Raw genomic sequence first — 27,787 nt, forward strand, 5'->3', positions numbered from 1 at the left:
TAAACATTTTGGGAACAAATAAGGTCAAGTTAGCTTATGTAAGCACAAGAGCCATTGCCTCGCAGCAGCCAGAGCTGCTATTTCAGGAAGCTGTCTCTTCATTTAAAGTTCCTGGCCATTGATTCTCCTTCATCTGCCCCTTAGTCTTACATGCATAATTCAATGATATCCAAGAGTGCAGTTTTCTCACATTGCTTCTTTCCCAGTTCCAGCACGAATCACTGCCTAAAACCAACCCAGACTCCCTGCTCCTCACCAAGTGATCCTCAGGTATGCAACGCAATCACTGAGGCAAGACAGGATGAGAAAGAAGGCACCAGGAGGGAGCATCTTACCCTCTATCACAGCCTTACGCCTGCAATGGCAATCCTGCACTTCAAGAGCTACCAACCCCATAGCTGCAAATCTGACCAAGGACACAGAGAGCATAGCAAAGCCTTCAGGTGACAGCTTCCTTGCGAACAATACCGCCGCTTGAATTACAAGTGCGCATCAGAACAGTCAGTTAAAGAGTTGGCCCCCCAGGTTATTTCAGACTTCTCCCTGCATCAAAGAAAGGTACAAAATTCTGCATTATCAATTTTTCCTCTTAAAACAGCTATTTGTGAGGCATGGTGGCAGGAATGGCAAATGACAGCAAACGCAGATCTTTCAACTAGAGGTAGGGCAATAAAACTTCATCATTTTCCACAGCATCATGAACTACTGCCCTCAGTTGAGGTTCTCAGGGGTGATCACTCAAGTGCCAACATCTACCTACTTACATACCCACCTTCGAAAACACGGCTGACCTGGAATGGTCATCTGAGTCTTGTTTCAGTGGGCAAGGGACGAGACTGAGCTGCAGGAGGAACTCTCAGTTCTGCAAATGTCGTCCCCCCCCGCCCCCTCAGCTAAGCAGAGGCACGTGTGGACATCAGGGACAGAAAGGGCTATCATTTAGCCCAAGCTCTTGCCTGACACAGTCCAAGCAAACTCACCCCATAATTTCAACATCAAGCCCGTAACTTCCACCCAACCCGTAGCTTCTCTTTCAGTCAAGCACACAATCTCCACCTGACAATTCAGAGCTAATAAAACTTCTTCAGCAAGTTATTTTAATGGTGGATTACTCTCTTTGACAAATACATACTTTCTACAGATTCTAAATGTGCTCAGTTTCTAGTCTCTGACTTCTGCTACAAGGGATTTTTTTTTTTTACTATTTCCAAAGATATCAGTCATGATATGAGTATTGTGCTACTACACCATAAAGCCACTGCATGTTTTTACAGCTATTACTCAGATAAGGGAGCATTTCCACACCACCAAAGAGACACAGAATACCTTTTGCAGCTTTAGAAGGTTTTGCAGCACAAGTGTCAGCCTTTGGCTATGAATCAAAACTGTTACATGGAATATTAAGTCCTTGATCCCTCTCAAATACAGCAACATTTAAAGAAGTGCAGCTGCCCCAGCTCCAAGGAGCCATATCAGCACTGCGTCAGTGCAAGGGGAGAGCAAGAGGAGGGGAAACAAAACCCAATACATGTAAGCCCACTAACAGTGCACTCTGTCAAAATGTTATGTCAGGGCTTTTTCAGGCCAAAAAGAGAACTAGCACCTATATGCCACTGCCAGTTAATAGTATGTGAAGCCTCCTGCCCGCAGGTTATACCTTGGACAGCCCAAACAAACTGACAATATTTCCCAGGAATTTTTCTTTAAACACAGACAACCACAGAAATGAGAGGCACTGAGGAAGCTTTGGAAGGAAAGCTCATTAAAATACTGGATGGGTTGCAAGTTGCTAAAGAACAACATAAAGGCATTGTAAATGTTTGTGGTTTCCCAGTGAATCACCGAGTCCTGCAGGTATTCAGCTGCTAGAGAGAAACATAGCGACGACTGGGTTGGAAGGAGTGGCATGTTTTATGTAGCTGGAAAATAAAATCGTACCTAACTCCACCCATTGGATTCCTGATGTAACCATTAAATAAAACCTATTTAATGAAACCCAGGATTACCTGCTTCCTCAAGAATAATAAACAGCACCTCTGAATTCTTTGATTTAAACCTGCTCAGATTTTGTCCCTCCTTGACAAAAGAAAACAGAGCTAATCGTTCTGTTCCAATATGGTAAATTATAGAATAGCCTAAATTACCATGTAACCAGCATTTAAAGAAATAAGTAAAGAATGAAAGCTACACTTAGAAAAAGGTGAATACTACAGTTACGTAGGAACACCAAGACTGGAATCTCCCATGTCATCAAGTTTCGTCACCACATCATAACATTAATTTGGCTGCTCGGTTCCCCCCCCATCAATCCAGAAGAATATAATTGAATGGCATTTGCTTCTTCAGTCTCCTGTCCCACAGATCACCTCCTACATAATAGCTGCATCCAAAAACTGTCTTCAGGTACAATCTGCACTTGCCACTGAATCAGGAGCCCTGCAATTTCTGTCACTCTTTTTTTCTGTACGAATTATTTTCCAAGGTTATTTTAAGGTTTCCCTGATCAAACAATATTAGCAAGGGAGTCTGGTCCAGAAGGCCTGCAACACACCAGGAGTCAGAAGTCCAGTGCACCTCAGCTCTATCTCTTTGGCCCCGAAGTTCATTCAAATACAGAACTTCCATAACATTTTCTGAAATTAAGTAAATGTTCACAATACCTTTCAATTCAAAACTTATTTTTTTGAAACCACCTCAAATTGATCTGTATGAGTGTATTCCCTAAACTCAAGCTCTGTTTCTTGGATCCATACACAGGCACTGCTGAGCTGTACCAAGCACATTTCTTGTACTTTGTGAAAATACATCTACACAGCAGTGTTACAAGAATGCTGTAATCCTGGTGGACACTACTCAGACCTGGTGCAAGCAGGCACAACCCCTCTAAGATCAGTCAAACCGAGCACAACCGCAGGCTCCAGCTCTACGAACCAGCACCACACTAGGAAAAGCAGCACCCATTAGGTGCTATCTGTACACTGAACATGTTGAAGCTTGTTACCTCTGTCACTTGGCTGATGCTTTCTCTGATCAATTCCTCCCACTCCTCCTCTGTCACGAAGAGCTTCAGTTCACGAAGTAGGAGAACCTTCTGGAGAAGCAAACAGGCCTGGGCCTGAAAGGGAAAGGGGAGAGGAGACGTGAAATTCTGCACTCTCTAGGGAAGGTGTTAGCAATGCAAATACCTCGCTGAAGCAACAGCTAAGCATAGCATCCAGGGAATGCCTTGTTACAGATGCTGCATATCCCCACCAACATGTAGGTCGCCGTTAGAAAACATTCTCTAGACCCCAACAGAGTCACTCCTCAGGAGACAGGGTGGTGGGTTTTGGTTGAATGCACATGCTTAAAAGAGAAAGTCAAAGGAGAGGGATCATGCCACTTCTAGGTTTAGGCATTAGTACCCAAAATATGCTTTCGTAGATGCTCTGAGTGCATCACTTTCAGTCTCCAAAAGTCTTCAGGCAGCCCTTTGCGTGACTGTACCCTTTACTGTGCCCTGATGAATGCAGTAGGCACAAATAAACAAAAATAAAAGCTGGCAGGCTAGCAAATTCTTGGTTTCAGAGGAACCCTATATAGAAACTGATGTTCAGATCAGCCCTGAGCCTTGTCCTGGAGTCAAACTTGCTCATTAAATCTCTACGTTAACACAGCAATGAAAAGAATAGCTACTAGAAAACCAATAATAATCTGAAATCTTCTTACAAGTCCTTTTCTATTCCAGAATTCCTATTTTAAGGCTTTCTTAGGTACAAGAAAAATGCACCAAGAGACTAAAGCAAATGATAGAAATGCACAGAACACACTACTGAGGATTGGTGCAAATAAATTAGAGGATTTAATGGGAAAATTTTTGTAGCAGCATGGAGTTAGTGAGCAAATTCTACCCACATATAGCCTCTAGCTGCCATCACACAGACCGAAATTGAATGCAGGTATAAATACCAAAAATCATTGGGAATTACATCAAGAGTTAATCTCATCCAAAGAAAGCAAGGGCTGTCATTTTTTAACCGCACATTGCAAGTGAACCCACCCTACAGAAAACAGCTGAGCAGAGTTTGTAAAACCCTTTATCAAAGACACCATTGAGATCAAAAATCTAAGAGCCCTCAAGAAAAAACGCAACCTGGCGATACCCAACGTGGCCTCTGGATACCTCTTGGGTCCAAAGGAAGCAACCTGGAAAACATGTAGCAGGAGGCTAAAAACTGGCCATATGGCACCCACGCTTCTACTGGAGCATTTTTAGGGAACTATTTACTGAAAAATTCAAAATGAGGAAAGAGAAGAAATCCCTGGATCTCCCAAGAGCAAAAAGACCACCCAAAGCTGTAGGCAGTCAAACAGAAAGCCCCACAAGCTCCAGGAGGTCTTCCTCCCTTCTGGGAGGGGCAGGACACTGAACACAGGTCCCCCACCGGATTAGTCCGGCACTCATATTTGTGTTACAACAGAGTAATGTCACACATCTGTGTAAGCTCACCTCCAGTTTGCACTAGTACGGCCAGTGAAGAGAATTATCCAAATAGAGTGAGCTTTCACTCACAAACAGAAATTCTGTTCTTTACTCGAGGGAGAAAATGCGGCAGGGAACCAACAAGATTACGTCAGGAGATTTATGTTGATTTAATGAGAGAGAGCACCCTAATGCCATATTTGAGGCAGGCAAGCTTACATATTCCTTGTAATTATGGGGAGGCTGTGTCTTACAGACCAAATTATGGCATGTCTGCATGCATGTACCAAATGTAGTGGAAAGTCACTTCAGTGCAATTACAAAGAGAACGTGACCCTCAGAGTAGATGAAAAGCCATAATTCATTCTGAAAGGCTCAAGCAGGGTCATAAACCTCAAGGCACTCTTCTCTTATTTGACAATTACAAAAGCATTCAAGTGGGTGCAAAGCACAGAGAAGGGTCCTGTTAAGCCATCCTGATAGTACCTCAGGACTACAGATTTACTCAAGAGGCAAACAGAGGACCAGAGGCAACAGTGATAAGGGCCTGCTCAGGAATCCTACCAGTCAGCAGTGGGTGGGAGCACTACAAGTCAATGCGGAAAAGAACTGGAAAGAAATCAAAGCCATCCAAAGAAACAAGGAGCTCTGGAGACCTGACACTCAAATGCTGGACTGACAGAACCCTGAGTAGGACTTAGTCCTCAGTAAGCACTAAGCTTGAAAATTATTTTAAAGGAAAGGAAAAAACTCACTGAACATTCCCTTCTGTGTGTCATAAATGAGAAGGTCAAAACACCCAGTCACCTGAGAATCTCGGCTGGTGCTCTTTCTCTTTAGTAATTTTGTCACACTCATAGCTTTCACACCTCCAGTACATATATTAGATTCAAGCAAACAGAAAATACGTTTGGAGTTTCATGTAATTAAAATGTTGCTATTGCTGTACTCAATGCAATCCTGTGTTTCCTGATGTTTTTTTAACCCAATAATAATTTAGGACTAAGCATGAACAACTTTTCTCATTTGAAAGAATAAAAATAACAGATTTACTTGCTGGTTGAAATAAAATCTGGCTTAAGAACATCTCGGTCGGAGAGCAAATGTGACACTAATAATTACAAGGTCCTCAGTGCCCAGTACCATGCTATGCTGTAGTTTAAGGTTATCATATTCATCACAGAGTCAGTGACTCTTCTACTCCTACAGCTAGTTATTAACACCCCAGCTAGTTCAAATCTTTTGCATCAGAACACTACCCCCATAATTTCTCACAGTCCATCATTTACCCTTAACATGTTCATGATGCGTCTTTTATACATGATATAGGGACCAGCTGCATGTTTTAGCATCACATCAGAGACCAGCAGCAATTCGAAGTTTGGAAAGTACTCCCACAAAATCCAGCACAGACCTGGAGCTAAACAACTACCTGGTTCTGTCCCTCTCCCTCCTGCCCTGCCCAGCATCACTGACTTTTTTAAATGTCTTACAAGCATTTGGCAATTTTGGAGGCTGTCAGAACAATATTGTTCCTGAGAATATCATCATAGAGGATTCTATGCATTTTCGCAGTGCCAAATCAAGCCTGCTCTGTTCATGACAGTCCTAGGAGAGAGACAAGTATTATGAACACTTCACAAGTGGACAAAAATAGCAGAAGACCCAAGAGTCCCAGCTACCAAACCCCAGTGCAGTTCAGAAGAGAAAGTTGTCATCCCCCGATACGCACAATCTCTGAAATAAGAACACGAGAGAATAGTTACAAGCAGCTGACAACCATATTAGAGCTTTTTATTAAGGGCTGAGGAGAATGCTGCAGCCCATCCTGTGCCCTAGGAGCCACCCAGTTGCCCAATCAATACATTTTCCCCTTAATGTCAGTTTTTAAAAAGAAAGACCATAAAATAGTACAAAAATAAATAAAAGCAAAGTCTATTCAAGCAAGGATAGTAGATACATACATACACTCCCACATATATCTATCAACCATATGACTAAATGAGGCAGAAAAGTTCATTATCAGTCCACGTGGGAGAAGAGAACACACAGTAACTAACAGCAGTGCTGACCCTGTGATTTTCTGCCAGCTTTGCTTACTTCTTTCTTATCTACAATGATTACACAAAACGCCATTCAGTATAAACAGTCAAGACTTCTTTCTGAAATAGAGTAAACGTGCTCACTGCAGTGATGTGCTGGTAATTCCCAGATGTGCTCACCTACCTTATTTAGATGCTAAAAAGGAGTGCAAGCTGGTGGCGTTGCTGGGTTATACAACCTACCTCTACCTTTCGCAGTGAAGGACAAGACATGCAGCCTGACTATTTAAAATGGCAAGCGACAGATTAACCCCTACCAATTCAGTCACTGTTTTCTTACTGAAAGCAAATATCTGGCACAGGCATAGCAGCCGCGTAGGTCAGAACGGCAGTTCTCCCCAGCCAGCATCCAGGTGATCTGGATGGAGGGAACAAATCAAGATGTCTTTCAATCCCTGCAGTTCTGAAAGAGAAAAGCCCAAAACCAAACAAGCCTTTGCAATGGTGCAGATTCTGTTTGCAATGTTGAAGAGGTGAAGGCCCAAGCTAAATTCAGGGGTTTTTTTCCAAAGAAAAACACACCGTTAATAGGAAGACACTTGTTTCTGATGCAGAAAGAAATGCTTTTCTCAGTCTCAAGCGTTTTAGGAGTCTGGCTGGAGGTGGCTTTGCAAGCATGTGAAAAAAGATACTGCACAGACACACTCCCATGAGAAAAGACACTGAAATCAGTAGTTACCCACTGCCACCATCGGAGGAGCAAGAAACCAAAGATGTGCCCACACTGCAACACGCCAAACACAAAGTCTGAGTTTTCACACAGCCATTTTGTCAGATGATCTCAAAGCAGCTTGCAGGCTACAGCTGATTAACCTTCCAAATTCCCTTATGGCATTTCCAGCTTACAGGAGAGAGGAGGTAAGTTTAACTGGCTTACCTGAAGCACATGGCAGGACAGAAATGCCTCATTAGGTCTGACCCAGGACAGTATCTGAGCTACATCAGACCTCCCTGCACATTGCAACAGAAGCAGCAGGGAGTTTAAAGGCTTACCAAAGATATCAAGATGGATTTTACCCACCTTATGCCTATTATTTTTGCATCATGGACACGGTTTTGTCAACATGAATCATGTCACCAGCAGGGCAAGAGCTTCTTTTTCCTTTTATATATATAATACATATATAAAAAGAAAATGTTACACGGCAAATCACAAGTTTATGCAACTCAAATATATTTTTAGAGATGAAGAAGCATCAGGAGCTTTAGTGCTATCATCATTTCACTGCTCCTGGAAGTCCAGGAGACACAAACATACAGGTGGTATCACACCATACAAGCTACTGGTATTTCAGAGCACTGATGTCTCCCTTCTGGCATACATGCTACAGCAGCAAAGCTACAGCATAACCTGACCTGCCAGCACATCTGAACCAGTGCCAGCACATGTTATAAAACAGCAGCTCTCCGTATGTAATCCTCAGCTTTAAGGCTATTCTACAACCATAGGGATATGGAAAAAAATTGCACTTCTAGAAATTCTCACCTACCAAGCCCTTTGAGATTGCAATCACATGAATCACATACTGCATTTGTGACATGCTACCAGGAAAGCTGGGATAAGAGAACATATGCCAAGAATATGGGAAATTCTAAATAAGCTTTCTTTGAATTTTAAGTAATAGTCAAACTATGAAATAAATTCCTCAGCTATCTGCAATTTGTTACATGTTTTAAGAAAAACACAACCACCCACCCCACAAAAACCCAAACCCACAGCACACTCCAGCTTACAGGACTATTGGTTATAGGAGAATAACCTGTCATTTATTACTACAAGGCAGGATATCCAGAGCACCACAGCAAAAGTCTCCTCCAATTACTGTCAAAGCTTTTGTAAAAAGAAAACAGCATGCAAAGCCATGAAGCAAGTGCCAATCTATCCCCATTTCTGCTCCCACAGTTAAACTACTCTATTTTTACATTTACATTGGGTGTGGGATGGAGAGAAAGGCTCCAACTGAGCGTTCTTGAGTTTCAGGACTTGCTTTTCATTTCTCTACCACACTTGTTTCATGCATTTGAGCATTTCTGAGCCTATAAGCTACGAGTCTGTCTGATAACGGTTTGGCAGGCAGAGTCCAAGTTAGGAACAGCCTAGAAGCTTATTCAAAAGGGCAAATTATCAGAGGGAAAGGAGAATAAGGCCCACATCACCGGCGCTCCCTGTTCCGTACAGCAAATTCACAGCAGGCTGTTCAGAAGCAACGGCAGCTCAATTTATGCTATATATTGCACAAGTTTCACAACCTTCCTTGACACATTATAATCAGAATTACAAAAGACCGAGCACTCCAACGCTGCGGGCAAGACAGTCCTCTTGGCTGAGAACTGTCATGACAGTATTTAACAGAGGACTTAAACTTGTGACTAACTTAAAGCTCTGGATTTTCATACAGCCTGCTAACCTTAACGGGACCAAGCTGCAAATGCTCTGGAGCAGGTGAAAACAGGGAAAAAAAGGATTCTTTCCAAAGTTAAGGGCAAACAACGTATTATCCTTCAAGATCCTTAACAAGTATCCTCACTGAGCAAGCACCAAACACCAATTATTTACTTAAAACACACCAAATCTACTTGTAGGCTCTAGATGAAAAAGTGAAAACCAGAGGTGATTAAGAAACGTTTGCCAAATCAATTTCCCCCAGTCCACAAGCTGTGACCGCAGCATTTCACACGTGGCACGTGCAGGCACACAGGTTTCACCTATGTTTCAAATTCAAGGGGAAGGAAGGATAAGGCAAAGCCCTTCCTTGGTTTAAAAACATGCTGCCAATGCTCCAAGGCAGCATCATAAATTTGACACCTACTTTTACCCCAAGCGCCTTTCCTGCACCCTGCTCCTGGCTGCATCCCGCGTCCCGCCCGGCCCAGAGCCGGCGCCAGGCTCAAGCGGAGCCGCGCCGCGCTGCACGGCCGGTACCAGAAAGCCTCCCACGCAGAGCTCCCGCCCGCGGGGCCTGCCGGATGCGGGGACACAGGCAACGCAGGCCCGCGTGGCAGCAGCGCCGCAGCGCGCTGCCCAGGCCGCGCCGCCGGCGCTCAGCGGGGACGCCGTGTTACCCGTCACTACACAGGCTCCTGGTGCCTGCAAGCAGAGTCAGAAAGAGCTCATGCTGGCCCAGCAAAGACCATGAAAATCCCCTCTGCATGATCATCTGGCTCAGGACCTGAATTCAGTATTTCCTGCTACAATCCAGTGCCTCCAGACTGGTCAATCGGCTCCTTCAAGACGTTCCCTCAGCCGGCCTTGACAAGGTGCAATGCTGTTGTCTGAGGCAGGCAGAACGTGAGCAGGATAGAACGTGGCCAGCACTGAACCTGTCCTACCAGATGGCAGTTTCTAGGTCTGCAAATTTGCCCTCCTGCCTCCAGGAGCAGACAAGGCACAACAATGCAGAAGAAGTAAACACTAACCAGAAACCCCCACCCACGAACCACCACCCCTGCTCCCACACCTTCCCTGTGCCCCAAACACCATGCTCTGGGCCAGAAAGGAGCTTCCTCCTAGCCCTCCCTCAGTCTGGCCTTGCCAAAAAAACACCAAATAGGACATTTATGAGCCCAGGAACAAAATTCTCCTTGCCAAAAAGTGATCAAAACAAATCATATTTTACAGCTTAAATTAAGTTTCTGCGACAAATGGATGAGAAAAATTTTGCAAGGCTAGTTAATTACAACATGTAAAACATTTACATGATACCTAAATCACATTTGACAACGTTGGATGAGAAAGGCAATCATCCTCAGTGTACTCCCACCAAACATCCTAGGTCATCAAGCTCTTCCAATTTTCAGTGTTTTAGAATAAGCCAACCTGCACTGCAAGCCAGCTCCATGCAAAGTAGATTGTACCTGTTCTTCCTTCCTAGTAAAAAAAGCAGATTTCCACAGATGCAGCAGGATCCAGAAACCTTTAAACAACTCACAACAGCTTCCATATTAGCACACTGAAAATAATTGTCACACATGAGACAAATTTTGCTCATTTGATCGTCATCATGCAGATGATCTCTTTAGGCCTTCTTGAGTGCAAAAAATTATCAATGAGCTGTTGAGTTTGTGGGGGGTTTTGTGTTAACTTTTATTTCTAAACCTCTGAAACAGCGAACATCCCCCTCTCTAGCTAGTTTCTAAACAAGCTAAACAGTAGTTTGTGAACCCGAGGGTTTATGTGTCCTCTTAAGCTGTTGGAACATATGACCCCAGTAATTCCTAGCGCAGGTCAACTTCCCAGTCACTATCTCAGCAATGGAAAAAATGGAAAAGCGATCACCTGCTCACGACCTCCTGGGAAGCAGGCGAATTGGGTCTCTCACCTCCACGAGAGAGGCTCAACACCAATGACTCGGGGATGGTGGAAATCTCTTGCTAAAACGCCTGTAAGAGAAAACCAACTGCACAGGATGTGGTGGTACACTCAGATCTTGGTCCCCACTTTGGAAGCTCTGCTTTTGGATTTGAGGTTTTACTACCCTGCTTACTGAAAAAGAACAAAGCTCCCTGAAGACAGGAATTGTGACAAACTGACTGTGGAGACATCTCCATCTTTCTACCCCTCCTGTTGACTCCTCTCCCCTCTTAATTTTTATTATCCTTCATAAACCTTCTCACCCGTGGCTCAGATGTCCTGCTTTAAGCAGCAGCAATGAGAAGCTAAGAAATCTATACAATTCTACTACTATTCCCGAGGCCCCGAACAGCAGCTGTGGCATCAATCAGATGGGCTGTTAACTTTATTCTGCTGCTACTGAGTAGTTGTCTACACCACAGAAAGTTTTATCACATTAGCTATGCTGGCACATCCTCCTCCTCCACAACATGAAAACAGCTGTTGCAAGACACAAGCACTTAAACCACCACCGCTCCATCTGGAATTATGGAAAATGTGGAATAAGCTACACCCCACAGAAACCACCTTTATATAATGCAGCTGCACCTACACTAGCTACGTCAGCCTTAGCCCTACAGGTAAAAATAGTCATTGCCTTCACTGACAAAGTCACACCACTATGTTTTTTTAAATGTACATGAGCTAGCAGAAAACCTAGCACTAGCAGTCAAGACACTGGAACAGCGTGCCTGCAGACCAGTGCATATATACAGTATTCACTTACATACAGGTTTCTTCATGCCCTAAAACATCATTACTTAATTTGTTTCATCAGATTACTGCAATTCATGTTCTCTCCACTGCTGCTGAGGAGTGGATTTTCTTCCACGCTTGGTTCCTCTGCAAACAGTGTTCTGGAGGATGTTCTCGTCAGAGCAAAAGCCCTGTCTTAGACTTGCCTAACTAGAGGAACCCATTTGTGAAAGCCTGCTCAGGACAAGGGGTGCAGCAGGACATTTGTGCCCAGTACAAGTGGGCACAGGTAGAGCTGCTTTCTTCGGCACTGTTCTCGCTGGCAGCTGGGACAGGAGGAGGAAAAAATTAATTATAAATAAATAAATAGATAGATAGATAAATCGAAGCTCCCTCCTACGGTCACTACAGTCTAACAAGAACTAGTGACAGAAATAAGATGGTCATAGATTTTAAAGGCAGTAGAGATGTGTCAGGACACACAGGGGGAAGATTTGACACTGCAGTTTTTCAGAGGATATCTGCACCTTAAATACTGAGCTTCAGTGGCAGGCTTTCTGCCCAAGATGAAGGGTCTGCAGGACATTTGGGCGGACAAAGCAGTGAACATCTAAAGTAAGAGGCTGGATTCCTGGGCCAGGCCTGGCTGATGGCATTGGCTTTCAATGTTTCATGTGCATACCACGAAGACAGAGACAGTGTGCATTGAGGGCTGGGAAAGACAGTGTTTACCTTGCGCTCTTCTTTCACCAGAGGCTAGCAGGCAGACCCGCAGGACACAGCAATCCATACAGACCAATCCATATATTGATCTGCTGCTTTGGTGAACACAGAGAATCATTTCTCCCAGGGGTAACCACTTACCATATCAGAAAGGCAAATCAGTCTTAATGTTTCCCACCAAAAAAAAAAAATATCTAAAAAATGTATCTTCTTATCCAAAATTCTTAAAAAGATGTGGTAATTAAGTGAGCCATGAGAACACACGATAAATCAGTAGAGGAACACAGACGAGCACCCATGTGCATTGATGTTTTCTTGCTCTTTCCATAATACCCAGGACTGAAACATTGGTGGGGAACAGTGGTACCACAGGACATACTGAGACCAGAGGAGAAAAGAACAGCAACCAATTCTGTGCGATGCTTCCAAGCTTCTCCCTTCCCACATTTAAAGAAAAAAAAAAAAAAAAAATCAGGAAATATGCCCATTTCCCTCCCCACTCCCAAATACACTTCTCTCCCAAGTTAAGAACAAAGTCACATTTTTAAAAAAAAAAATCTAAGACGATTTGGTTTCTCAATGTGGCACTGTTTATTTTGGAGCAGTTCCACTTCAGTTTTACAAGCTCCTCACTCTAAACACCAGAGCAAGAAATGCCCTTTTGTTAAGAAATAAAAGGAAAGATTCTCACAGAATGTCCCAGTAGCTGAGGCTCAAAGAAACATTACCAAATATCAAGAAACCTCTTGCGAAATCATCTGCGGCACTATCCTTCCTCTGGACCCTGGTTTTCCTCTTGAGAAAAACCCAACCTAGCCCCAGAGCTTTCATTTTGTCAATTTTTATTTTACACGCATACACATCGTGTTATCAAACATCAAGAAGCTCCACTGACACCTCAAGTGACTCACACACCAAAACCAAAACTGTCCCCTCCAGTTCCCTCACCTGGCTGCTCCTCCCAACACCTTCTAAGCCAGATGTCTCCTCTGCACAACAAAGACAATTTTCCTCAATTCAGGACAGACATGCAATAGGATTTTCTTTAGGCTATTCAGAAGGCAGCTACCGCATAACGCAGCCTATTTAAAGAGACTTTGCTGAAATCAAATTTAATAATTTAGGAAATTTAAGAGCAGTACGCGTTCAAAAAAATAAAAAAACCCACCATGTTGCCTAGGCATTGTGTGCCTTTTAGCTGCTGTCCCCGATTCCCTAGACCAGTCTTGATGTTGCAAGGACAAAGGTTTTCATCTTTTCAGAACATTTATCAGCAGATAATGAGAAATTAGAATTCCAATTCACTCAAATGTCAACTATTGAAGTTTAGCTTTCAAGCAGTATAAAAGTACTCACACGTCAGTAAAATTGTTAGCTTGGAACACTGAAATAAACAGCATTGCTAAGCAAAAAAAGTTGGAAATTGTACTGGGTTGAACTTGGTAGATTCATCGATTCGGATGCTTGCCAGCAGATCTTTTCATTTTGCAGAAGCCATTGAGAGAAGCACCATGATATGACAGACTGCACATTGCCCTTGGGGAGCAGGACGGCGTTTGAGACCCTGTTCTGCTAGGAGGTTGCTGAGAAATCCTGCAGAGAATCTCAAGTCCTTTCTTGTGCTTTAACATTTGCAGAGTGGCATTTTAATACATGCCAAGAGAAAGCAGAAACAGAAGCAGCCAAGCCCCATTCCTCCCCCACCCCCAAACTGCAACAAAAAGGGACCTACACCCCTTTCTACACGAACTCTTAAGAGCATCCTTGTCAGTGAATACAACCCAGGCTGGCATTTCATTTTACGCTGCAGAAGCCCTAATTTTTCTTCACTTGCCAACAAAACACACCTTCCAACACACCTTCTAGTATTTCCAAACCAAGATCCAACAGCCCACTGTAAACACAGCAGAAAGCATTACCCAAAACTTCAACAGAGCAGGATTCTATCCTGATGTTTTTATAGTATTTTGTAGCATGAATATAACTCGAGCCCATATGACTGAGATAGTCACCAACTTCATCACAACCACAGACATTTCTTCCCCTCCTGTTTTTGTTCCACTGTTATTAAATACAGGGCAATGACCTTGCCTCCAAGTAAACTTTTCCCATTTGCTCTACACAAATATCTACTCATCAAATTGTCGAAGAGGATATGTTTGTCAGGCTGAGCAGAACACACTTGGGTGGTTCACTCTTCTTAAAAACTATCAACTCCCCATGTGTCAGATGGCAAGTTTAATTTGGTAGGCTAGGAAATTACTCAGTCTTGGAAAATGGCTGCAATACGGTCTATACCTAACTCAGCAAGTCCATGCGATATGCAGGGCTGTTAATGCTACTGACCAGTCCCAACCTTGGATAGCTCTTGCCAGCAGCTGCGTCTACAGTAACAACTGAAGTGTATGTGACCTTTTAATTTTTTTATTTCTTCCCAGCAACAGTCTAGAATGTTTCCTCCATTACTGAGGATTTGCTACATGATCAACACAATGAACTGAACAGTAGCGAGCAGAAAAAACACAGTCTCTATCTCTAGAATCACAATAAAGAGGCAAGTAGGAGCTTTTTCATGTTCCGTTTGTGCTGCACTGAGTATGCTGGAATATAAAGACTGGGACTGCTAACAGGGCAGTTTCTCTGTGCCAGGCAATTAATGCCTGGTATCACTATGGATTTGTATGTGGGCAATGCAGGCACCTATCTGCTAGACATTTTTTGCAAAAGACACAGGGATCATTAAAAGGCACCAAGAAATACAACCAAAAAACCCAGTATGACGGAAAAAACAAACAGCTAACAACATGCATGATGTTTCAAAGAGACCCTGCAGACTCAGTGATGGGGTCCCCTGTTCCACTGAAATACACCATGAGTACACGAAGTTCTCAACGCAAATACAAGACTCATGCCACGGGATTTCAAGCGCTCAGCTTAAATGCAGTCAGGAGGACCTGAAAAATTTAAATATTTTTTTTTTAATTTTCATCCATCTCACACAAGTGAGAGGAAAGTATGAGAGAAACATGCCTTATAAAGCAGTTCACTGCAGAGAGCTACATTTTACTATGGCATCAGACACCTTTCCAAAAAACAGAGACTATTTATAGATGCAGTCAACATCCTCCAACTCAGCAAAGGAAGACAGTTTCTTTGAGCTCTCCCAATGCAAGAGACCCTCTCAAAAATGAAAGGCTGGCAACCCACAACCATCCTAAAGACCTATGAATTAAAAATCTCTACACAAAAATGTAGAGCACTCTGGCTCTGGCCCTGGCCCAGGAAAGCACTCAAGCATTCAACTGTTCCCCCTTCAACTTCAGAAGAACAGTTTACATACCTAGAGGTAGTTCATGTCACGGGGCTTTGCTGGCTCATGATCAGATAGCATAAAAATGTGCCAGAGCCCACCCATAGTTCAGCTTTACCTTGCTATAACACAGGATCTCCTTGACCATCTCCTTATACAAAACAAAAACAGGAACAGGACACCAACTGGAGCCAAAGCATGTCAGTTGGACATACATTTTCCAGCTGCTAATGATTTCTCTTCACTGAAGAGAGGGTGGATACTGAGCAGAGGAAGACAAAAAGGAAGATGTCTGCAGGCAATAGCCACTGTAAAGCTGTATCACACAAGAAGTTATCACTGCCTGTGGGTAACTCACCCTCTGAAGGTCTGCTCACCTCAACCGGACCCTGGGACAAGCCCTCCCTAGTGATACCTCTACAGAGGACACAGGCACAGTGTCCCCTACCGCTGCCGAGGGGATGGAGGATGCTTTGAAGGAATGGTACCATCATCAGCTGCATCAGCAGCCCGGTTCTCATTTCTGATGCAAAGGACGTAGAACTGAACTGGTGCTGGTACTTATCTGGGGAGGTTCATTTTGCTTCATTGTTAGTAACAGCTTATGCAAAATATTCCATAACAAGTCTTTCCTATACCACCTGCTGGAAACTATCTGTGAAAATGCAGGCAAGGCACCTTGCATTAATGTAGTGACCCATTCATCTGTCAGAGCACGAGGAGGAATACTCCTGCACATACACACAGAGGGGTGCTGGCTTCTGATGCTTTGCGATGCTTTTACTGTTCTTCCTGCATTGAAATTTAATTACCTTTTAACTTAGATATTTACATAAAACATAAACTGTTCAGAAGGATAACTGTCACCCAGTCAAGTCCTCTTAGGCAGGACTTTGGGATCATATTTTATTCTTCTGGTGATGGCTGCTCTGGCACAGAATTGCTTCAGCTCTGTAAAATTATGTATATATATGTTTGATCCCTTTGGGGAGACTGCCAAAGCACCAAGATTAATTAGCAACTTACCTAAAATACACTCTCTGTTAGATATATCTTAAAGGGTTGCTTGTCACAGACTGCTTTCTAAAAACACATTTTGAAATATTAATGAATCTATATGACAGAAGATGACATTTTGAACTCTGTCTCAGTGCCCATTCTTATCTTCACACTAAGTAAAATGACTTTTATTAGTTTCATGACAGCTCTGCACTTACATCAGCTTTGCAGAGTTCTAACCAAATCACAGAACATAAACTCATTTGATGGACAAATATAGCATCATTATGCTCCCAGCTACTGCAACATCCTCAATCAATATAGCTTTAAATGTAAATAAGACAACAGGGATGTATCCAAACCAATGCGTGACCGCAGTGCAGAAATAATGGCAAAGGCTCTTAGTAATTGTATGGAAACATACACCCCTAGTGCCTTTCCCAAGGGAAAAGAACAGGGACAGGTATCAAATCATTTGCCTAAACCCTAGGAAAATGTTACAGACCAGAAGTGGTCTAAGTGTCTGCCAGTACAACTGAGACAGGGACAACACCTTACTCCTGCTAGCAGTGCATGTTTCATTTACTAGCCTTCCTTTCCAAACTAGTTCCAATACCACTGGTCAACAAGCTGGATATCTCAGGGGAAAGCATAGTTGTTCCAGTCCAGGCTTCCAGAGAAGCTGTGCTTCAGCCTGTTTCCAGTTCAGAGTTGGCACTTGGAATATGCACTTGACTGCAGAAGCCTGCATCAGCAGTAAGCCTGGGTACTACAATGCAACCAGCCACACGCTTTCCTTCTTCACCTGGGCCTCAGAGTAACAGAGTAAGTTTTTAGGATAGAAGCATTAGTTCACGGACTCATCCAGTCCTCTGGCAGTCCCAGCGTGTAAGGAGTGGGGGGAGCACTGCAGTAAGAACCTCACCACAATTAACAGTGGACCACCGAGGGGTTTGTGCTGTAACAGCATCAGAGGGACAGCCCAAAACTGTACAATTACAGAACTAGATGTTACTGTAGCTATGCTCATCATACTGATGATGCTAAAAATAAACCAGGAAGACATTCCTCACCTAAGGCTCAGGAGGGTTCTGGTATGTAGCTGAGTCATGCAATAATCATTAAATTAAACACATTTTGATCCCTGGTTTACGCTCCATCAGCACAAGCCAAAAAAACAAGCCTTTTGTGCATACCGAAAAAGCAACACTGCACCCACTGAAACAAGGCTCAAGGAAGTAATTTGAAGGTCAAGGTCTTCTGGAAAACAATTGCAGTAGTAAGATCAAATTGCATTAAGAAAGGAGGAAGCGAGAACAAGCTCACGTACATTTTTTTTCTAAACAGAATTTGAGAGAATGTGTTTAGCGCTTGTGGAAGACACCAGACTGACAGCAACATCCTTAGTCAACAAAACAGCACAAGCCCCCCCAGCTGTTAGCACCACCCACATTCTGCTTGGCTAACTGCAAGGCTTCGCACTGCCAATGGGATCATCTGTGCCAGAAGCTTAATGCAATTCATTAAACACTAGGTCAACACAAAGGTAAAACACAAGCTCCATTTTTGATGACTTGTCCTTTTCCAATACCAGCATTATCAGTGAAGACTACATCCCTAGCTGTCATTCCTACCTAAGCTACTTACAGCATATGCATCTATGCAGGTACGGGATGTTAGCTACACTTTACTCAGATGTAAGCACCTTCTTGGTAAGAGAAAATTATCAAAACTGCCTACATGTAAAAAAACTTGTGATACGTGCACCGGTCCCATTTTCCTACCACTGAAGACATTTCTGCTGGCCATTACAGCAAGTACAAGGTCATAGTGTAACTGATTCTCAGGACCTCAGTCCTCAGAACTGCATCCAACAAGCTGGATTAGACTACCCAAAAAACTTCATTCTTTACCACCTTCTTTCTTTTTTACTTTAACTTGTAGCACTTCTCACACACTAAAGGTCCTCTTGAAAAGCTTCATAGTAGCTGTTTACAATGTAGTGATTTCATACAATTTCTACCCACTTCTTTCTACAGTAGACAACAGCGCAAGAACACATCATGGACATGAGGCTGGCCATATTCTGAGAAGACACTGCAGCTTTAAGTTATATGTTGGTTTAACTTAAACATATGGGAAAGCAAGGATCAACAAGAGTTTAGGAAAAAAGATCCTAATTGCTACTCTAGTAAAAAAACCCAAAACCCACAGCAAAACCCAACAGATTTCTCAGTTCAGTAAGTAAAAGACATCCAAACGTTACTGTGCTTAGTTTTTAAAAGCCTGAAGCATTTTAACCTGCACACAGGCACCTTTGGGATAGCAGTCTTTCTTCTTTAGCTCCACACTTCAAGAAATTCAAGAAATTCAAGAAATCCAGAGTTGGAAAAATAGGCCAGCCAACAGGTAACAGTGAACATTCAAAGTACCAGCTGCCAGGCACAGTGCATTTGAACTGGCAGAATATGACTCATAGTGTCCAGCAGCCAGTGTGGTCTCACAAGAGGTGAGAAGTCCAGCTCAGATGCATGAACTGCCTGAAACAAGGTGATTTTGCAGATCCACTGTCACACAGATCTTCATCTTATATCTTTCTGATGTATAGGTTTAAACGGGTGCTAAGTGAATTCAGGGTGGGATGACAACCCCCCTTCCCTGGTGAAGCATCCCTTGCCCTTCCTTCCCCCACTCACAAATGACACCAATCTCTCCAGCTCTTTCCTTTTCCAGGGAAAATGCTGAACTACTGTCTCCTGCAGGCATCCACTCTCCAGGAGTAACATCAGAGGAACAGAACTCGGCCACATATACAAGCTTCAGTTTCAATCAGACCATTGCAAATTCACCATTCTGGTTGAAAACTTGTTATACAGGTTGAGCTTACTGCTAGGAAAACCTACCAGCTCAACCACTGTGAGCCAAGTTTAAAACTGCCTTAAGAGCTCTCACCCCCCAAAGTGCTGTTCGTTTTATCTCACAAATTACTTCAGTATGGAGGTGAACAACCTTACTGCTGCTTTAGACAGGAGGAACAGTGTCAGAGGAAAAGGGCTAACTTAAGTCAGTCACACTATCTAAAGTTTTTGTTCTAAAGCTTCCTTTATCTGTGCTAAGCTTTGCATCAAGATGTACCCTCTGATACACCTGCCTTTGGGTATCTCCAGAAGACCCTTCTCTACAGCGATCACACAGGCCAAAGAAATGCACCTCCCAGAATGGCATGTAACATCCACCCAATAACTACAAACTCTTCTGTCTTTACAGACACAACACTGCTGCCAAGCATTCGATGTTCTCTGGGTTTTAGAGGTGAGCAACTGGGGGAGATAGGATATGCAAAAAGGCTGCAGCAATGCAAGACCCAGTTGCCAGAGTCATCAGGTACAGCCAACAGTCCACACAGACAACCTCTGCTTTCCAATATTCTCATATTCACTTCACAGAAGCTGTAATTTTATATTAACAAACACTGCTGTTTGATGAAACAACTCGCAGCTTTCACCCAGCCACTCCTGTACCTGCACTGACCATCTCCGTGCCCTGAACAAGACCAGTGAACTGATCAAAGTTAATTTTAAACACAGCAAAAGGGGAAGAAAAAAAAAATGCGTGCAGGGAGAAGGGAAGTTTTCAGTCAAATCATCCTCATGTCCATTTTGCGACTTAATTACATGAACGCTTGGGCACCAGACAGACAGCGAGGTCCCCAGGGTCAGAACAAATGGCTGGGGCTGAAGAGGCCAGACTGCTCCTCTCCAAGCCAATGTCAGCTGAGCGGCATTTGAACAGCTCCTGCATTTCCTAGAGGATCCTCTCTCAGTTACAACTGCCCAGAAATTGAGTTCGACAGACCTGCAGCAGCCCACAACAGAAGGCACAGGAACAACATTTCCCATACAGTTCAAGTTTGCTGCTTCTTGACAAGACCCCAGGCAGGTCCAGGCCCTGCTGTACACCTTGTGGCTTACTGAGCACACAGGGACACGTGCTGCAGAACACCTCAAGCAAGCTAGTGGTCGAGTTTGACTTTACACTAGAGGCCCCAGCAAGAGCAGAGACTCCTGAAGTAAGAGGTGGGCATGTATGCTGCTGGCCACAAGATCTTGCTTCAAAGGCTTTAAAAAACAAAACCACTCAGGGATCAGTCTGGCTGACAGGAGAGATGGAACAGAACCCCTATCTCCATGCTGCTCTCACACCCATTTATTCGGGGTGAGAAGGAAGGAACACCCCCTTTACATCCTCCTCATGAACTACTTCTCCTTTTGTTCAAAACTACCTAAAAGCCCAACCTGAAGGCGCATCCCCTTCTCCTACCCCCTTGGGAAGGGTATCCCCCCAGGCCAGCTGGGATAGTGGCCAGCAGCCCTGCTGGGCCAGAGCCCAGGGTTCATTACCAGGCCAACACAAGCCACCTTGCCAGAGCTGTGAGCCTCCACCTTCCCGCACAGAGCACGGCTCTCCCCATGCAGCATGGCCCTGAGGACTCCCTGCCAAAGGGATGTGCAGAGCCAAGAAGTCAAAATCACAGTGGGATTAGCTGTTCATACAGACGCAGCAGGCATAGCCAGAATGATCAGCATTAATAACAGCAGCGTTAGAAGGGGAATTAATCCTCATGTCTCTGGGACTAAGCTAGTTTAATTATTAGAAGCAAATACCCCACTTACTCTGACTTAGGCCAGCCTGGAGAGGTACCAGGAGACCTTTGGTGTCATCAGGACTCCTGTTAGGACAGCCCCTCTGGTAGCTGAGCCCCAGCCTCTCCACCTCACACCCCCCCACAGTGGCTGCCAGGAGCTGCAGACTCCAGAGAAGTTATCCCCCGGCTTTGCCCAAGACATCACTTTGCCACATACACCCATCCAGCCTGTCCCCTACCTGCTAGGGTACCACCAAAGCACATTTGCACTGAGAATCGGTGAAAAACTTAACTGAAAACCTGGCAAATTGGACATCCTGAAAAGAAAGCAGTGTACAAAAAATGTAATGCTGCAACTCCAAACTCCACAGGCTTTACACAGCTTACTCTCCACGTTGCCTTTGTTGAAACAGTAGTATATCCATGTCCTCTATCCAGTCTCCCACACACAGCACGCTCCACGTCCTCCCCTACTCCTCCCACCCACAGATAAACAGGCTCTGGAAACAAAGCTTGAGCAGATAACTGTGGAAGCCCTGAAAGAAGGGCAATGCTATTCCCTGTGGGGAAGCAGAGATACCCACATAATGAAGCTGTCTGCTTGGGATGCTGTTCCGGTCTCTTGAGGGTAGGATCAAGTATGTGCCTTACAATTAATTTGTTTGTTATTTGTGTAACACATCCTTATTTCTATCCACTGAAATTACTAATGGCTTAATTCACTCTCTTTTTTTGTTGGGTATTTTTCTTGGGTAAAAGAGCCTGATATGCAATTACTGACAATGTAAAGCAGCCTTACTGTAAACACATACCTAGCCCTTCACATCCCCTCCGATGATCAGAAACAATAAAACAGCTATTTATGAAACAGAAAGGTCGATCTAGGATGCACTTCTGCAGGGGACAGATGCATGTTACAGCTAGGGGGTGGGAAAGTTTGAGACACAGTGCTACTGGCCTAAAGGGCTTTTGGTTATTAACTGTGTGGAAGGCACCCCCACTGCAGCGCGTGCTGCAGTGAAAATCCAGACAGGCCTCATTCCCCGATCATGCAACAGTGAGCTGTGCACTCACCCTGCAATGTTTTATTGATAAGGCTCCGCTAATTTTGTTTTAGTCAGGCACATGCAATCAACCATCAAAAATCGGATCTATGGTACAGGTGGTTTTAAACTAGACACAGAAACACATGGCCTAGAAAATGCAGGACAGCTGGCAAGGCATGGAAGACTCAAGAAGCTAACCTTGAGTTAGCATTAGGAGGCAAGGATTACAACACTCGGCATTAATACAGAGGAACATCTTAGTAAAGAAAGTAATCAAGGAATAAGCAACTGAAGGCAACTCCTAGAACAATCATGCCTCAAGCCTGAAAGTTGCAGGCAGTTTTTAAAGGGGATGCTACCAAAGAACCCCCGTGACTGCGAATATATAAGCTACTTTCACAATTTCAGTCACATACCTGAAGCAGCAAGGCAGTATTTGCAAAAGCTCTCCCCCCAGGGAGCCCACTTCTCAAAACTGGGCAGCCCTAAAGGCAGCAATAAGCATATTAAGCATCATCTGAGCTGCCATGATTAAGTGACTTCTCCAACTATTTAATACATCTTTGTTTGTTTGCTTTCCTTCTTACCTGCTGATGTTGCCTGGCTCCCGCTGTGATAGACTTGACAAGAGTATCTACTAATGGCTTGCACATGATCTGTAACAAAGAAAGACCCAGTCTCTTATTAGTGGTTTGTTGACAGACAGGTTTGTTTTTCAAGCAGAACAGTCTACATTTTACATAGCTTCTCGTGTGAGAAGAAAACGCCACAAGAAAGAAAGTGCCCAGAGATCAGCAACAGCTTATTTGAAAATTAACAGCTTTGCTCACACCAGCCCTGAGTGAAATCTTGATCACAAGGAAATCGGTAACAAAAACTCTCAAATTGGAAAAATCAGGCAAAGATTTCACCTCCTGTGTTCTGCTTGGTTTTTGATTGAAGTCTGCATCTGCCCCACACTTTACTTAGTCAGTTCACTTCATGCAGAGGAACAGTCCCAGAGGCAAAGTAGAACATGCTGAGTAAGACTGGAGAATGTCAGAGCTTGGGGAAAGCTCTGAACCCACATGCTAAAGGGGCCAGAAACAACTGTGTCAGGACGAAAGCCTCCCTGGAGACAGGTTATCTTAAAGTTATCGCCTGCAACAAGTCCTGATCAAAAAAATCTTTCTAGAGGAGAGGTTATTGTCAGCAAGGCTTGATGAACCTCTGCTCTGGCCTAATCTGCCAACTCCTATGCTTATAGGCAACATATTTCCAAATTGAGGGACACAAGGAATCCAGACACAAGAAATGAGAAAGCATCTGGATTGCAAATACTTTACTGACATACCTCTAATGTCATCTAACAGGCATTGGAAGGTCTGGCCCTGACAAAGCATGGACAGCAGTTCGCTGCACAGTTCACTGACATATTGTGCAGATGGTTATTCCAACCATACTACCCGAAATAGTTTCTTTTTTGGGGTAAGACAACTACTAAAAGAACAGATAGCTCTGCTAAGTGGGCAAAGTCCAGCTTTCAACAGGCCAGTATCTGTGTATATTGTTACCTTTGTTTTGTAAAAGGTATGAGCTTAAAGATTTTAAAAGACATTTCTGCAAGGAACAGTCACATGGAATCCATGGGTTCGAGAAACCTGCAGATGGGATCTTAAGCTTGCTGTCCATGTTGGCAGCACACAACCCTTCTCTTCCCCCTCTCTCACTAAATTAAGTAGGTGGCATTGTAGGCTGGTGTCCTAAGAAACCTGGTATGCAAAAGTCTCTCCCAGGTGGATTCCCTCAGAGTCTGAAAGCATCTTTGCCCAGTTACACAAGCCTGTGTCTCCACCCACCCTCCTGTTAGACTTGAATTCTAAAAGGTTGGAGACCTTGAGAAAGGCTTCTGGCAACTGTCTCAACCTCACACGGACCTAAAAATCCCTGAAGAACTGTATGACATTCAGACCCAAGGCCTGTCCTCATAGTGGAGACCAACTCCAGGCAGAGGTCAAGTTTGCAGGAAATACCTCAAACATTTCAGACACTGACACTGTCTGAACATCTGGCTTACAGATTAGAGCCAAATTAGACTCTATGCTCTACAGCCTTCTTGGAAGAAAACTGGTAAACGGAGCATGCAGTCAGAGCAAAGCTGGAGAGCAGCTACATTAGCTGTTTAAAGAAGCTGGCCCCTTCCGCCTTTGTGCAAACCTTGCTCACCCACGTTGTCTTAAATACTGTTAAAAAATTAGAGCTTCTTAGGGAAAGAGCAGCTTTCTGTTAATCTACATTCTCCGTACAGTATCCCAATCCAAACCACAAATGAGATCCTGGCCTTCTGCAATGTTGCTATCAAAACATGCAGTATTAAGAGTCTGCGCAGGTAAAGATCCTAGGAAACTTTACAGCAGTTTTAAAAGCCCACAATAAAGCGGAGAAGTTTCTCTCCGTACATTCCCTAGAATTACAACTGTACTTTGGAGCCAGCAGAAGACAACATACCACACAGCCAGCAACACTTACCGGGAAGCGTGTGAAGAGATCATGGAACATGGAGCTTGTAAGGGCACTGTTCCGTTTAGTCAAGAATTGTGTCAATGCTTGCTGATATATTACAGACACCCTCTCCATATCCAAACAACCTGTGTTCAAAAGCTATAGAGAGAAAGAAGAACAAAAAGATTTCCAATGAAACACAAGGATGAATCACTAGCAATGAATTAATTAATTTTTACCAGTGCACACAGATTTTTCAAACAACTAGATATTCTTGGGCAGCTTATATGATACAGGCCTACGAGATACAACACAGAACCACGAAGAAACACAAAATGGGCCCCAAACATGCTCTCCCAAGTACCAATAGCCGTATGACCATGTTAGTGAAGGACAGCACAGCTTTCTAGTACGACTACATACACTGCATGTAGTTTGGTATGGTGTCGGGGCTGTACTTCTAGGTTTGCAGTGGGCATGTGTAGCACACGTAAGGTTCAGAGAGCAATTAAGACCATCCTGCAGCAGATGTGTTGTGCACATGGTGTTCTCAGCTGTAGAGCTATCTGAATCTGTAGATATTAGTGTATGTAGATATCTAGATCTACATAGACTTAGGAGCTATGTCCAGGATTTCTAGGTACCCAGCAGACAAGCCCTAGCTCTGATCAGGGATCCAGCAATCCCAGAACTGTGTAGATGCTCTGATATCCCCCTCTGGTGGGGAACAAAAAACCCAGACATGCAGCAACCAGCTGAGACCTACACAGGCCACATGGATCTAAACTAACACCACAGGGATGAATGAAAAGCGAAGTGTGGAGCATCACATCCCAGCTCTTTGGGAAGAAAGAAAAATTAAGGACCAGGAGGTCAAAGCTGTGACCTTCACAATAGTGGATGGGCCTTTCGCAAACCTCTGCCCAAGCAATTCCATGGCCCCATAGAAAGTTAAAGCCATGTTAATGTTGTGTCCTGTTCTCAGGTCAAACTCCCAGTCCTACTGCAGCTGAACACAGGTTAGAGGAACAGGGGAGATGGATCTTGAAACGTATGACCTCAGTTTCCTAGTCAAGTGTCTATACACATCTGCAGGGAAAAAAAATTGATTCCTCCTCCCATGCAGATGTTGACTGTAAAAAAAATTTCTTCTGTAGTAGCAGGCTTTTCCATAACTTTGGCCACTGCATCATATGGTCTGCTCTAGTTCCACTTTCCTGCTTCCTGAAAAGCTCCAGATCATGCTCACAAAGCACTACTCACTGGAAACACACCACACCTTTGTCTCTGGTTCCCCACTGCAAAACCTTCCTGGCCTCAACACAATGCCAGCACCAGCAGCATCACGTAAACCGAACTGTGTCACCTCCCTCAAACCAGCAACTCACTTCAGCTGCTGGCTGTGCCCTTGGCTGGTCAAGACCACAGCTCTGTTCCCGCAGGAATAACAGCCTTCCCTGTGAAGCTGCACAAGCATGCTGTGAGGCATGTCTCACTCTAGCCTCAACGTCAAGTATGTTGTTTATATTCCACACAGATCTCCCACTTTGTTTTTCTTTCCAGAAAGGCCCAGCACAGAACAAGAACTGCTTGGATTAACACTCTCAGTGTCTCACTAAGCCTTTAGAAACATTGGCTATCTTTTCAGCCACTAATAATATCTCAGTGTCTGTAATTTCCAGGCCCTCCCTTGTCATGAGGTAGCCCTATTTATTTTCCTCCCCCACAATATGTCAACAGGATTAAGGCACTAATTCCTGCACACAATTTGAGAGGTTCAGAGGCAAGTATCAGGCTAGCTGGTGAAACACTACTTGCTAACTTTCTAGTGGAGGTGACTGGACTGGGCTGCCCAATATACAGGGTCACCAAATTCAGGAGACCTGTGAAATTCAGCAGACACAGTAGGTGAAAGGGGACCAGACAATACGGCTCCCTGAGTAACAGACACCCATAGCACAACCAGAGGAAGACTCTCCCTGCAAACAACTACCACTGAAATCAGGGCTGCTATACACTCTCTTCACACTGAGATAACTCAGCCCAAAACTCAGAGATAGGAGTTCGCTCTCATCCACTGTCCTGCGCCTCCCTGTTTCGCAGCACCCTCCCAGAAAAGAACTCAGAGTGACTGCCAAGATGTTAATGGGAAAAAGTAGCAAATTAGCCAGAAGAGCAGCATAAATATCCATCAGGCTTCTTTGGCAATTAACCTGGATACACTGTACATCAGCAACCCCTGGTGGCTATGAGCAAGGAGGCACTGCAAAGGCAGGAAGGCAAGGGACAGAAGGGGATGGGGAATTTGACAGCTTTATGGAAAAGAAATCATGTAGACAGGTATCTGCAGGCAGCAGGAACAGTGAGACTGAATAAGCAAGACGCACTCAGTGACATGGGGTAATGCAACCTTACTGGTAAGAAACACCGCCTCAAAAGCAGCCTGCTGTCTCACCTGACAAGCCTGCGGGATGGTGTTGATCTGTTTCTCTGGCAGAGGGGTAGGAGTTGTTGATGATTTATCAGACATATTTCCTTTCAACACTTTGAGCAGGTATAATGAAGCACTAAAAAAGAAAAGAAAAAGGAGAGAACATAGCAGTTACCACAGTGTCATGGTGCCATTGCAAAGCCAGCAGAGGGCAGAGGCCAGTTGATGCAGGCAGCTTATTCTGTACCAAGGGAGGTTAAAGAGTCCACAAGGGCCCCTTCTCTGTCTAACCCACTCTTGCTAGACCTAAAGACAAATCTTAGGAGGCTGCATCATTTCATTATCTGTCACTGCAGTCAGACATCCCCACTATCAGCCTGGTTTCCTCAAGCTCATGCTTTTGACTAGCACTGCTTGAGGACTTCTGCATTTGCTCAGGAATTCTGAGCTTGCACAGCTCAGCCAGCACTGCAGTGCAGCCCTCTTAGCCCAGGCTGCTGTG

General features: G+C 44.1%; 1 protein-coding gene across 1 annotated transcript in view; it reads right to left on the bottom strand.

Annotated features, from left to right (window-relative positions):
* Positions 1 to 27,787, bottom strand: part of MYBBP1A (MYB binding protein 1a) — a gene marked incomplete at its 5' end in the record, with an annotated part of 58,629 nt that overhangs the window by 11,436 nt on the left and 19,406 nt on the right. The window contains 4 exons of the mRNA XM_082008609.1: positions 3,002 to 3,115; positions 22,961 to 23,029; positions 24,882 to 25,013; positions 27,310 to 27,421. Of these exons, the coding sequence (XP_081864735.1) occupies positions 3,002 to 3,115; positions 22,961 to 23,029; positions 24,882 to 25,013; positions 27,310 to 27,421 (427 nt within the window). The remainder of the gene's footprint in view (positions 1 to 3,001; positions 3,116 to 22,960; positions 23,030 to 24,881; positions 25,014 to 27,309; positions 27,422 to 27,787) is intronic.

Source organism: Phaethon aethereus, assembly GCF_964289735.1.
Source record: "Phaethon aethereus genome assembly, chromosome: 19".
Taxonomy (NCBI): Eukaryota; Metazoa; Chordata; class Aves; order Phaethontiformes; family Phaethontidae; genus Phaethon; species Phaethon aethereus.